We start from the raw sequence: 13,838 nt of genomic DNA, 5'->3' as shown, positions 1-13,838 counted from the left end.
TAGTAAAACATTTGATAACATAAAGACAAAAAAAGTATATATATTTGTAATTTTTGATGATTGATTCATTTATGAACTTACCTGTTAAGGTGGTGTTTCATATTCAAGGCATTTAAAATCACACAATATTTAGAACTTTTTACTAACACTACTGACACTGTAAACCTCAGGTTAAAAGCAAAAAATAAGTAAAAAAAAAATCAAGTAACATTTTTTTATTTTGTTTAGCTCCATTGCATCGATGGTTTAAGAATTAAAAAAGTTTGAGCATTCATGCTTCACAGCAAGAATTATTAAAAGAAAAGTAACTAAGATAACAGACATGGGGAGCAAATAAGAATACGTTTTACCTGGTGTGCTCAGTAGGGACCTTAGAAGCCAAGCTTCCCCTCTTTGTCCTGAGGAGGAGAGTTAAATGGGAAAAAATCAGAAGTCCACTTACCCCATGGGGAGAAGAGGTGAGGAGCACAGCCGGGATGGGAGGCCAACAACACAATGGTCAAACCTCACACTCAACCTCGAAACCCATATTTTAAATAATAAAAAAGAAAGGCCGTCTCTAGAGGCTGCTGAAGCGGGAGGGGTAGAGTTTGTGTTCCTGTGCCCATGTGGATTTATTATATTCCCATGCAAGCAGCAGAGCGGAGCAGGTAGCTCAAGTGTCAGTGTAAACCGAGAACAGCACCTACCTTAAAAACCCTTGATTTTATATGTTCAGAAGGGATCATTTAAAGAAAATAAGCTGTGGCTTTATATACATGATTGAGTATTAGTATATAATGCCACAGCCACAAAGTTCAGTAAAGTAAGACAATAAAAAAAGGGTTGTACCTTTAATTCTATCTATAATTGGTGAAATGTTCCATGAAGAAAGCAGATCCCACACAAAGGGGGGAAACAAAAGGAGAGGAAACACCAATAAGTGTCATGGAGAAGGACACATGTCAAAGGAGAGAGGGTTGATTGCTACATTTATGTGCTAATATAATTATAGCAGCAACAACACAGTGCAATGGGGAGAAAAAAAAACATCCTGTCTCTGTTCTGGAAATTCAAAATAAACTGAAAACATGAAGATGAGATGAACAAGCAGTCTGTTCAAAAGCTTGTAACATGCATCAGGGATGTTAAATCAGCTTAAAATGCTTAAATATGTTTGCATTACACCGTACTTTGCAGGCAAACTGTGCTAACCCAACTGTCCCTTTGTTTGCATCGTATTAATAACAAATGTTCAAAATAACATGACTATCTCAGAGAAAATGGATTAAAATGCACATGTGCTTAAAAATCTTGTCACAAAACAGAGAATGGTTGAAGGAATCTTAAAGCCAACAAGCTCAACCAAAAAAAATAAAATAATAAAAAGAGGAGGTGAACTGACAACACATCTGAAGCTTTAGGCCTACTGTACATAGCAGTCATTTCCAAGCACAATGGGAGCAAAGGGAACAATGGAGGGATGACTGTTGGGAAAAAACTGAGCCCATACCTTGGTCGCCCATCATCAGGTGTGCCAGACCTTTAAGGAGAATAAAAGCACAGTCAGCAGAGAACAAGGGATAATGGGGAGAGAGTCTGTCAGAGACATGCTGGTATCTTCTGCAGAGTGGATGTCTGTGTCACATGAGGAGTGTTGGGAGAAGGGAAAAGTGGGACGGAGAGTGAGAGGAGGGTGTACAAACAGGGTTTTCGAAGATGAGCATTCCCTCCACCAAAGTGGGTTGCAATGCGTCATCAGCAACTTACTATGCACCATTCAGAAACTGCAATTCAGGTTGACCAACTGAATCTGAGATTACCACCCTAAATGACAGTCAAGTTGAGGCTCCACCCCCAACCCTTTGTTTTCAAGTATTTGAACAATTTCAAATTTCCTTGCAAATAGCCAAAGGTATAAGTTTCAGGATGCTAAAAAAGGAGTTGACATTTTAAAGGGCAACAAAACTATACATATATTTTTAAATCTTGAGATCTCCATATGTGCCTATGTCTGCAAAATATCAGGAAAACCTGCAATGTGTGATATTAGTGATCAATATTGTGACGACGATATGACTTATGGTCCGTGAACAAATGGCAAAAAAACAACTAATGTCATTTCCATTTATTTAAGTAAAAGTCAACATAAATTTTACTGCATGTCATCTTAATATGAGACAGGTAAGAACTTGTATGTCAGGAATCACACCAAAGAACAGGGATCCACCTTTCTGGCAGATAATTGGTAGTACTGGGAAAACGTTGGTGCTTGGGCTTTTAAAAAAAAAAAAAAAAGATTTCTCATAGGGCTGGCCAACCCTGGTTCTCAAGAGCCTCAATCCAGCCTGGTTTCCAACTCTCCCTGTACTGCTTGATGCTAAATACCTAAACCAGGTGTGTTCAGTCAATCAGGATGTGGAATCACTTGAGTCCGCCAATCAGCAGAAATGGTGGTCAAGGAGAGCTGGAAAGGAGGCAGGATTGTGGCTTTTGAGGACCAGGGTTGGCCAGCCCATATCGCGGTTTATGACATCTTTTGCGCATTGCACAACCTGAAGTCGTGATGTTGATAACTTCCCATTGCACATGAATTTTTAGTCCCACAGAATCAGACAAACATTGTTCTTGTTAAGTAAAAACACAAAAACCACCTAAAAAGAAGATTTTTTTGTCTTTTTTCAAAGAAAAAAACTTTAATGAGCAAAATTTGTTCCGATCTCTACAGAATTTGTAATTATTTCCAAATACACATAATAAAAATGAAGATACATCTTTGGCTGGGCTGTTTATTTCACAAAAAAGTAAAGTTTTGGTCTTTAAAATAACTAAACAACATAACACTTACCCCTCCAGTCAGCAAAAATACCATCCTAAAATATTTATCCTCATGTTTTAGGAAGCCTTCTTGTACACACACACACAAAAACTCCAATAATAGCCAAAACATTTCTTTGAAAAACAAATGGGAAAAAGGAATGAGCACCCACCTTCAGTATAGTTGTCTTCTGGAAGCACAGACACGTAAAAAGAGAAAGAGGAAGATATTCATTAAGCAGCATGCAGACTGATACTGGCCGTTGCATGTTGTTGCCATGCAAGGCTTCAGATATCACATGCAAGTTGTAACTCTTGCAGAGGAAATGCTGGTTTATACACAGGCCTTTGAATTATTACCCATCTACTTGTTAAGGTTATAAATTGATCAGGGATGAAACCATCTCATATGCATATTAGTTAAATTGGTGCTTAATCATCTCAAAAAAGCCTTAAACTGCATGAATAAGCTAATTTTAAGACATAAACAGCCTCTTATGATGTAAGGATAGTTTATTTAGGCTCACTGAATCTAAAATTGTTCTCTTTTTGTTTTCTTTGCATAAAAGAAGGTTTGACTCAACTGTTTCTTTCTTCAGTGAAAAGCTGTTTTGTCTGATAAAATGGACCGCAAGAGAAAATCTCCCAAATAAATAGAGTTGGCTGTGATAAAGCAACACCTCTAATGGTTCAGAGCGGGCCGTGGGCTCTCACGTTACAGGAAAAATCCATTCAGGTGATTCAGTCACTGGAGGCAATGCCCAGTGAGCATACACTGGCAATGCAAAAGGACATCGCCTATATGAAACCGCCCTAATGGTCATTTGTGCAGACAAAGTGATTTATTTGTGGAAGTGAGAACGACACTGTGTGAAGTCTGTGGTGCTGAGAGAAAAAAAAAAGAAAAAGTGGGATAAAAATGACATTGTCTGGGGTTACATACAGGTATGATACACACCATGCAACCATTAATAATTCAACTTACTTGTTAAAAATTAATAAATACAGAAAGGTTGTGGAAGCTCTTTTCCTTAGCAGTTAGGTGGTAAATAAGCAAACATGAATTAAGGACATGCAGGATATGCTTATAAAACATTTCAAAAAACACTTAATTAAAGTTTAAAATGAAAGAATTAAAGGCATGATGGCAGCATGCAATCCTTAGTTTCTGTGTGCCTCTAAAAGATGCTCCACTTATGTCAGCCAGTACACACATGCAATCACATGGGGACAAAAAAAAAAAAGATTTTTCACCAAAAATAACCTCCTACCTCTTCATAAAAGCTTTTTGCCCAGACATACAGGATTTCTTTTTTCTTTTTCCCCAAAAAACTTACCATCACCACTGGTTCCACTTTGAAATCAGACGCCATGCTCAGAATCATTCCAAACCATCAAAAAGCACAAAACACTACCCTTATTTTAAGGTACATAACCTATTTAGTGAGTTTTATGGTAATATCTCACTGTGATCCTATAGTGTCGAATAGTTGTTCAAATGTATCATAAACACAGTAATTCCTCATTTATCCAAACCCCTTAAGAAAGCAACACACTTGCAAGTGCACACCGAAGAACTGAGATGTTTTCCTTTTGTAATTTAGATCAAGAGGAATGTGTGCACATGAAGGGGTTCTTTCCAACCCGATGAACAGGGCAAAGATAAATGAGATTCTTTTGTCAAAAAAAACTAAACAAAAAAAACACAAACATGCACATGTTCAAATAAGCTTGCTTGATGATGAGAAGCACGCTGCTGAGAAAAGCATTCTGACAAGGCACGCATGGAGCTGGCAGGTGCAAAACGACCAAATGAAAAACGTGAAAGGAATATTTGCCGATGTCAAGACCCCAAAGATGTTGACAAATTTGCTTGACAAACAAAGACAGGGGTTGGTTAATTTGTTTGAATATTTCACAAGACTATTATTTTAAATCACAGGTTAGTATAAGTTCATCAATGCACAGCAATCCTGTCATAACGTTAAAGCCATAAAAGCATCAAAAGTCAATTTTTGATGGAGATGCATTAAATATATGTTTAAAGACCCACTCCAATAATTTTGAGCTTTTTTAATCCCTGTGGTATACTTATTATTATTATTATTCAGTTTTTAGCCAAATTATAAAAAGAAGAAAACAGTTGTTTTTTGGGACATAGTTTCTGGGGAGCGGTAAGAGTTAATCAGAAATTCACCTCAGATTTGTGGCTGGACTGTGTGCACGGACCGCCCCGCCCCCTTTTCCCAATACTGAAAGCGTTCTGTTTACTCCCACTAGCTTACAGCCCCTCACTTCTTCCAACCTAACATTACAGCTGCAACAAGAATGGCGAGCAATAATGGAGCTATCCAGCCGTAAAGTTTTGAGGCAGATCCCAGGGAGGAGAGCATTTTTAAGCTCTTTTTCTAACGATATTTTCATCTGCTTCTGATTCCTAACAATTTGAATTAACAAAGAATACAATTCTAAGCTTAATTTTCTTATTAAATGTCCTCCGCCAGAAAAATTGCAACAAGAACATGTTAAAAACACCAAATACACTATTTCAATCAGAGTGGGTCTTTAAAATGTGGATCATTCGCTAAATATCACTCTGTGGCCATACATGCAAACCATATCCAGTATACGTGGGTAAATCTCATAAACTGAAACTCCATAAATAATTGGGGTTTCTAGAAATGAGGTTTTTATTTGGTTGTGTTTGTAGAGAGATAAGCTTTTCCTTAACAGCAATAACACCTGACAGGAACCATTAAAACAATCCCCCTATCATTCTTTGTCTCCCACACACACACTCGCATCCTTTCACAAATGTACCCAGCTGGTTATATACTAATCCAGAGTTATAAATCCATTTAATCCCCTTGACAAAGCGATCCCAGCACCATTGTGCTGGTAACACTACACCAAAATGCACTCAACTGTCTATCAGACGATCTGCATCTCTGATGTTCTTATGCTGTTGATCATGCACACACTTCATGGCTCATGGAATACAATTACTATTCAAGTCGAATGAAGCATCTGGCATGCAAAGGCAGGAAGGAGAAGGATGAAAAACAAATCTGTAAATCAATTCTTTTTTTTTTAATTTGGCTCATGCAGACATTTTCTTTTGCATCTACAAATTCTTGGCCCTGTAAACTGTGAACTCAAAACTGTGACAACTGTTCAAGGCCAAAGTGACAGACCACACTGTCGACAGAAAAACTAGCAACACTGCCTCTGTTATTATTCAACATATAAGCAACTATCGGGCAGCCGGCTGGCCAAAATGCCATTAAGTCGCACACACGTCCTGCACTGTGTCTGGATGCATTTGGCTGAAGAGACATGGCAAGAGCAAAGGGTTTGTGGGTGACATTTCACATGAAGGAACATGTGTCATGTTCAGTAGACACAACAGCGATGGATGTAGTTCGTTTTCCTCTGCCGTTTGACAGTTCAAGAAGATCCTGTCTGCCTGAATCAACCTTTTGCCTTCAACTCTTAATGTCATAAGCAATGCTGTGCCGCAGGTTTGGTAAACTTTTGTTCCCATACTTTTTTTTCTTCTTTTTTTTTTTTAAATCAACCATCTTATCTTCTCCAAAATTACAGTGATTTCTGAATAATTACTTAAATTTATTTTAGCAATCATTTTATATTTAGAATCTTAACCTCATTTACATCGCTCTTTGGTCACGAATTCACAAGACAATTCAAAGGTTGCAGTGATATTTAAAGTTATGTGCTCTGAAATTATACCTATATATCTATAGTTATACTTATATAACTTTTTTGACATTGCAAGTACCATTAAAAGAAACAGAACAGTCTTCATATTTCAGTTTAGTTCAGTTTAAACTGTGCAATTGCATTTAAGTTTTAAAACTGTAATCAATTTGTAGTGTACAGTTTTAATAAATACACAAATAATCTAATTTATCAACCAGCTGGGGGGGAAAAAAATCTTTGGTACAGAATTTAGTTTTAGAAACCTTTCTTTTTTTTTATTATTGCAAATACCGTAAGTCATAAAAGAGGAATAATGTTTCCGTATAGTTAAGACTTCTGAACCAATAATACTTTCACGACTAAATCAATAGAATAATACTTTCAGTGAAATAAAAGATGTAATTGTGTGAATTCAGCAGTAAAACTTCTGCAACTTTTAAACTGTTGATAAAAAAATTGCTAAAAAATTCATAGTTGCAACAAAACAAACTGCTAATTAATAACTGCAGTTAAATTGATGTTTTTTTTTCATAGAAAAAAGTTTCCTTTTAATACTCTACAAATTAAATTTCTTAAAAACCTGTTTTTTTTATGCTGACATTGTTGCTTAACTTTTGTAATTTAAAGATGTTATAATACTATACTATTTTATATGACTCCACAAACAATATAAATAACATCCCTTTCAATTTTCTGACCCCAATCTGAATAACTAGATTTTTTTAAATTGTCTGTGTACCCAAAAATAACAGAACTGGTGGTATACATTACAGTACTGTATGTAGCACAGTTGCATTTGTTTAGCAATACTGTTAAGGTGCTTTAAGGAGAAAATGTGAGCCTTGCACTAAAAAGTTTAAACTAGCATAGAATGGATTTGTTAATAAATATAATTTGAAGAAATGAAGAGTAATGAGAGTGAGGGCCCCTTTCTCTGTGTCATCACCTTAACTTAATGCATCTATCTAGCAGAGGAGTGTGGCACAGCTCACCGTCTCTCTGATTATCCTCCTTGAGCGAGACTGGAGGAAGAAGAGGGGAACGGTCTGCGTGACCAACCACTCAAATGGAAATTGATAGTTACCACAGCTGCGGATAATTATATTCTGGCTAATTTCCACTCTCCTTACTGTTAGTAATTCATCTGTGCTGAATTTACGCTTCCAGTGCAAATTTTCTCCTCATACCAGCGTTTTGCGAAATAGCCACATTGGCACTACGCTTGCCAAATGGGAGAGTATGCCAGTGGGTGACTTTAATAGAGCTCAGTGACAAAAAATGTGTTATCATATTCCACAATGAACGAGAAAATGAGTTAGAAAAAAAGAAGTTGCCTTTTGAGGGAAAACATGATCAAGTTTATTGCTATAGTAATAATGTACCAAACTGTTTTAGACACGTGGGAAGGGATTTTACCAGCTCCTCTCCTGTTATAGTAAAAGTTCATGATTTAGAGCACTAATATTAGTCACATAAAATGGATCAGATGAGACATGTCGGCAAATTTATACATATTTTTCCAGACAATAAACTATTTTATATTGTTGCATTTTAATGGACAAAGTGTAAAATGCATATTTAATTTTGTCCGTCATACATACATTTTTAGAGTTGTAATTGTTGTTATTGTGCTGCAACTCTGTCGGCACAGATGGTCTGGGAACATTAGAGCCAAATCCAGATTTTTCGAGAGACACAGACCAATCATGGACGATTGTACGAGCAGATGTCCTGGAGACCTCTCCATTCTTTGACATCTTTGGGTTTGAAATGATCCAAGAGGATAATCATGGCAGCTTACACAGAGGTTCTAATAACTTTAATCCAAGGACTGACAATATCTGGGATAACAATTCAGATGTGAAGAGAATTCTGTCTGAGAAGCACTGCAACTGGTGGAAGAATTAGGTAATCCCAGGTGTTTAGGTATGCCTGCAGCATATTTTAGAGTTGTAATAAACCTCTAACATGTTTGTCAGATGCAAATTTCCACAGCCGCTGCTTAAAGAAAGCTGCAGAGTCTCCAGCTGTTTACTTTCATTCAGCTAATCTTTTTGAAAAGTGACTACAGCTAAACCAGAAAAAATAAATAACAAAATACTAGAATGCATCCTAGGAATTAAATGCAGTTCAGCTCTGAGTGCTAGGCTGCACGATGACCAAATACAACAGTTAAAAAAGGTCACTGAAAACTCAAAAATAAGTTGCCTATTATTTGCATAATTATTTAATTGTATGACTTTGATAGAACCTTTAAGTATTAAACTTGTATATATTCTCTAGAATCCCTTATCTTTTTTATTTAAAATTAGTATTAAAGTTTACAAACTTTGTTCTTAAAGTGTAGATTGAATTTTAAGATGACTAATCACTAAATACGTAATGTTTTAACTGTTTCAGCTGCACTTGATGTTTACCAAAAATCAAACCTTAATGATCCCAATATGGTCTTAAATTTTTTTTTAAAGACTCAGTCTGATGAAAAATTGTGTTTTTGGTCATTTTTACATTTCCTTGTGATTTTTTTCTGATGATGAAGGATATGTATAAAGAAAATGTAGCTCAAAATTGCATTTCTGAGTATATGTTTATTTGAATTGGTATAAAGCAGGGGCACACACACTCAGCAATGGGGAGGTGAAAGGGGGCGGGGTTACTCTGTGCCAACAGTTCCTTTACATTTTCACATTGTTTCTGCAAAAACTATCTCCTAGAGAACAACAGGCTTTTAGATTTTTGCCAAAAACGGCACAATCATAATTAAGAAACCACTTGGAACGCTTTTTAAAATCGCTCGAAATGTAATTAAGGTGGGTCTTTAACACTTTCCTACTGTAAAATCTTTTAAATTATTTGTTGTAGTTTCTTATTTGTACTTACCAAATGATGCACTTTTTATTTGTTTTTAAAGACTGAATAATCCAGTGTTTATTGACTTCATCATTGTTTTTTTTTCAATGAATGATTCACTGACTTGAAAGCACTTTAAATGTCATCATACATGTAACAATGATAAATAAACCAACGAATTGAAATACACTTTACACAGAAGAGTTTGACATTTAAATAAAAACGTCATTCTAAGTCAGTCTAAGACTAAATTACCTATAGATGCAATTCATGTTTTTTTCTATGCTAGCTACATCTGGTCCAAAATAAATACATTCTAAAGCTCAGTTTTTGTGACGATGTGAAAGAGAGAAGAAAAAAAAAAGATATTTGTGTTTGTTTGTGCTGCATGGCAACTCCCTTTAAAGGAGGAGTTTGGTATCAAAGAATTTCACAAACACCCTTTGACAGTTGGGAGCAAATGTACTTAACAAGTCAAAAATCCCCCCTAAAACCCCTTTAATCTTTTGATTCTAATATCTGTCTTTAGACTGAGAGACAGCAGTACGGCATACTCTTAATCTGCTTTGTTTGAGTGAATGCTGCAGGGAGCCCCTGGACAATATGGCACATTCAGAGATAAAGTGCAGTCACATGGTTTGTTAAACCATGACAGATGTGTTCAAGAACATTTAATAGCAAGATTTACTGTTTCTGTATACTACATCTGACTGAAAGTTAACTCGTATGTAAAAATAAGTGTAAAACTCTGGACATGTTAGATAAGTCAGGCATAAGAAATCATACAAGAAGCAAACATACTTCATTTTAAATTATGCAATTATGTCGTTTAAATTAATCTTGTGTTTTGTAACGTGTGTATTTTTATCAATCTCTTAATTGATTGTCTTATAATTATTTTTTTCATTGTATATCCTTTTTATCGATTCATGATTGTTTTTAATTGTTGTTTTTAACCTGTTTTCTTGGGACAACCGATTAAAAAATAGTCGCTGGGTTAATTCAGGCTCCTTGCAGTGATGCTTTTTATGTGCACTTCCCACAGATACAAATAAAATTGAAATTTTAACAAAGTACTTTAATTATGATCATTAATGAAAATGTGTTTTTTTTTCATGATTAGCTTGACAAATGAATCCCTGGAGTAAACTACATTTTAAATAAACATGATGAATTTTCTCTAAATTATGAAGTCATTGTTGTTAACTGAAGATGTAAATGTAACATCAACTAATCATTGTTTTTGTGATTGTTTGACTTATTTCAAAAGTTAATTTATATCAGCTGGGAGTAAGATCTAAACGGGGAAGAAGGATATGAAACCAGTACGAACACTGCAAAAACTGCATCTTAAGAAAAACATTTTTTTTAAGTGTCTTATTTTCTGTTTTTGCAAAAAAAAGTATTTTTATCAGGAAAGTTTTTCAAAAGCAAAATAATTTAGTTCATGAAAACATGTCGTATTGACTATAATCTTTTTCTTAAAATAAGATTTCTTGGTAAGACCATTTTTCGTAACCCACTGGCAGATTTTCTTTACTTTTCTTTTTTTTCGCTAATTTAAAGAAAAGTTCACAAATTTTAAGAATGTTTTTTTCTTATTTCTAGGAGGCATGTCTTTTTTTTTTTTTGCAGTTTGGCAGATAAAGAGATCCTCCAAACATGGTTGAACATGAAACAAATCGAAACCCTTTTGCTACCAAGATGATGGTAACAAAACAGCGAACCAGGCTCTTGTTCTCTTATTTATTATCTGAACTATGCATTTTTTCTTAATTACCGTTTTCAACATATTGTGTGCACACAACCTACATGTTTATATCATGTAGATATTGCTTTTTTGCACAGATTGTGGTGATGGTTTATTATCTCATAAAGAGGGTGACAATGAAGGAATTCTATTCCATTCTATTGTATTGTATTCTATAGTCCTTCAACAATATATTTATTCAAGTAACATTTTCGAATTTCCTTGCCATTCATCCATTTCACATTCTCACAAACATCAGCTCAGAGTTATAAAAATGAAACTACTATCCTAAAAGTCTGCATTTATTTATAAATCCTGTTTAAATCCGTAAAGTTGATCATCATTACCTGCCACACTCGTGAGATTGATTTGCTTTCACTGACTTTCCGCTCTTATAAAAGTTCAAGGAGCCAAATTGCGTTTTAACCAGTTCAATACCAAACCACAAGAAAAGCAGCGTCCCAAACATGGCGGATTTAGTGCGGAGAGTGTTTACCACAAGGAAAATGTACAAAGTTAAAAGGACTTCAATCCCATCACTTCCATGTTAACAGGCACAAACAAAGCAGCATTTCCTCTAAACCTCTTCAAAAACTAGAATCAAGTTAGGACTAATTATCCTCTCATTTTGGTAGTCTAAACAACCCTTGTCTTCCTCGTTTATTACCAGATTGTTGAGTACAAGAGCGTCTGAGGGGCTCAGTTTGCCTACATTTCCCAGAGGGGATCCTCAGCCTCTCATCAGTGGGCACCCATCTCTGCACCACCTGCATCTACTGCGATGGAGAAAGACGACTAAAAAATGTGAGCAGATCCTCCGCATTACTGGATGCTATTTTAGTGACACATTAAAAAGTAATTAACAAGTAATAATAAGGACACCTGCCCTCCAAAAAAAGTAACAAAAAATTAGTTATGTTGTTTTTTGATCCAATAGCCAAGTCAGTCTTTATATTTACTTTAGAAATAAATAAAGTCAACGTTATTTTGTTTTTCCTGTAATTATAGTTGATAACTAAGGAGTACGTAGATCAAATTACACTAGATTACCTCACTTTTCTGATAGGCTAAATGCTATTCTGTTTGTTGTAAAATCAAGTTTCTTTAAATAAAAAAAATATTAATTTGTAAAAAAAAAACAACATACACATAAGTAATTAAAATGTTAGTTGGCTGCATGCATTAGGAACATAAAAGAAGTGAGAACATTCTATGGATGTTTCTCACATTGCAGGTCAATCCTTTCTGAATATATAGTAGCGCATACATCTGTTTTGTTATTTTATGCTCAAAGAGAATTTGTTTTCACAGCTGATGACTATGATTTAAATTCGACCTCTGTTGTGATATTTCTCCTTCTGTTGCCGGGATATCATGCATCAGCTTATCTGCAAAGCACAAGTTATCTTAGGGTTTTGCTGTTTCACAAGGTCACAGAGGCAAAGCAACGACTTAAAGCCACAGACAGATGCTAAACTGTGACAGCCCAAGCTATTCAGATATTTGGATCACACAAACATGAAAAATGACAAATAAAAATTCTGGGCAGCAGTACTCTGTCCTACTTTCTCACCTGGAGTGATTTAAGGTTGACTAATGCATGATAAAAGAATTTTATCAGGATAAAACACGGAGCTATACAATGCCTATGTTATTTCTCTAAAGTGCAATCAAAGGGAGAGATTCTGGGAAACTTTCTGATCATAAACCAGTGCATTTAAATAATTGTTTGAGCTTATCAAAGGGATTTGTTTTCGTATGTGTGTGTTCAGTGTGTGTGCATACATGCAGGGTCATTGTAATGGGAGTGCTTGCTGGTGGACCGGGTAGTGTTGACAGGTCTGTTGGCAAATCCTATAATCCCTTCATCTGATCAAAGTAACACAACTGCTTTTAAATTATTTAATGGAAGGATAAGTGTTAAACTTCGATTGAATAGGCATTAGGTGCACTTGAAGAAAATGAGAACAGTTCCTGATGTCTTCACAATCAAATTTGTTTTTGTTTGGTTTTTACTTTATTTCTGCAATTTGTCTAAAAGGTGGGCTGACATCTTAAGCCTAAAATGCTGTCTGAATGTTTTTGACTGCAGTTGATGGCAGTGAATTATGATGTCAAGAAAAAGCATTTTGCAGATACGAAAAAACAGAAAAAACAGGAAATCTGGTGCTATTTCTTTTAAAATGCTTTTTGTTTTATTATTCACCTGGAGCTTGCAAAGATTTACAAGCACACAATCAGATTAGAGTTCAGTGCAAAGGTCAAATCAGTGCATATGTATTTCTATTTTTGAAGCCAAAAGCACATTTAGATTGTTTAGCATACTAAAGCGCAACCCTGCTGTGCACATTATTAAAATGATGTGGAGAAGCGAGGTTGTTAGAAGTCCTGCAGAAGTCTTAAGAGCTTTAAAAGTCCACGTCAGCACTTCATGATAGCTTGCTTTCCCTTGCAAGCAGGACAGAAAGGTGTAATTGTAGAAACATTTTAAATATATCAAACCAGTGAACAACTGCAATTTTAAAGTTACAACTTCTTATTTTGTCATCAACATTTTACATTCAACATTTAACGTTTACATTGCTTGTAATAATGTATGGCTCTACTCTGTGTTATTTTACTGTAATTGACTTTTATGCAGATAATTTTTGGTATAGCCTGTAAACTTAAAACTATTCAACTAAAATCATTGGATCTAATATTTATGGTTTATTTGGGTAAA

General features: G+C 35.2%; 2 protein-coding genes across 49 annotated transcripts in view; one reads left to right on the top strand and one right to left on the bottom strand.

Moving 5' to 3' along the window:
• The window catches only part of LOC144984183 (uncharacterized), a 49,340-nt gene that overhangs the window by 2,774 nt on the left and 32,728 nt on the right, over positions 1-13,838 (top strand). For 2 of the 3 annotated variants that reach the window (XM_078932272.1, XM_078932273.1), the window contains exon 3: positions 11,787-11,920. The exons of the other annotated variant lie outside the window; for it this stretch is intronic. In XM_078932272.1, the coding sequence (XP_078788398.1) occupies positions 11,787-11,920 (134 nt within the window). The remainder of the gene's footprint in view (positions 1-11,786; positions 11,921-13,838) is intronic. 3 annotated transcript variants of the gene reach the window in all.
• The window catches only part of LOC101159771 (neurexin-1a), a 310,837-nt gene that overhangs the window by 290,811 nt on the left and 6,188 nt on the right, over positions 1-13,838 (bottom strand). For 16 of the 46 annotated variants that reach the window (XM_078932229.1, XM_078932238.1, XM_078932246.1 and 13 more), the window contains 3 exons: positions 2,970-2,987; positions 1,493-1,522; positions 351-398 (listed from right to left, as the gene is read on the bottom strand). The exons of 6 other annotated variants lie outside the window; for them this stretch is intronic. In XM_078932229.1, the coding sequence (XP_078788355.1) occupies positions 351-398; positions 1,493-1,522; positions 2,970-2,987 (96 nt within the window). Of the gene's footprint in view, positions 1-350; positions 399-831; positions 844-1,492; positions 1,523-2,969; positions 2,988-13,838 lie in introns of all 46 variants that reach the window. 24 more of the 46 variants (XM_078932245.1, XM_078932253.1, XM_078932244.1 and 21 more) reach the window with 8 other exon arrangements.

The sequence above is a fragment of the Oryzias latipes genome, chromosome 15 (assembly GCF_053564925.1).
Source record: "Oryzias latipes strain Hd-rR chromosome 15, Olatipes_Hd-rR_3.1".
Lineage (NCBI taxonomy): Eukaryota > Metazoa > Chordata > Actinopteri > Beloniformes > Adrianichthyidae > Oryzias > Oryzias latipes.
This window is presented reverse-complemented; position numbering and strand designations above follow the sequence as displayed.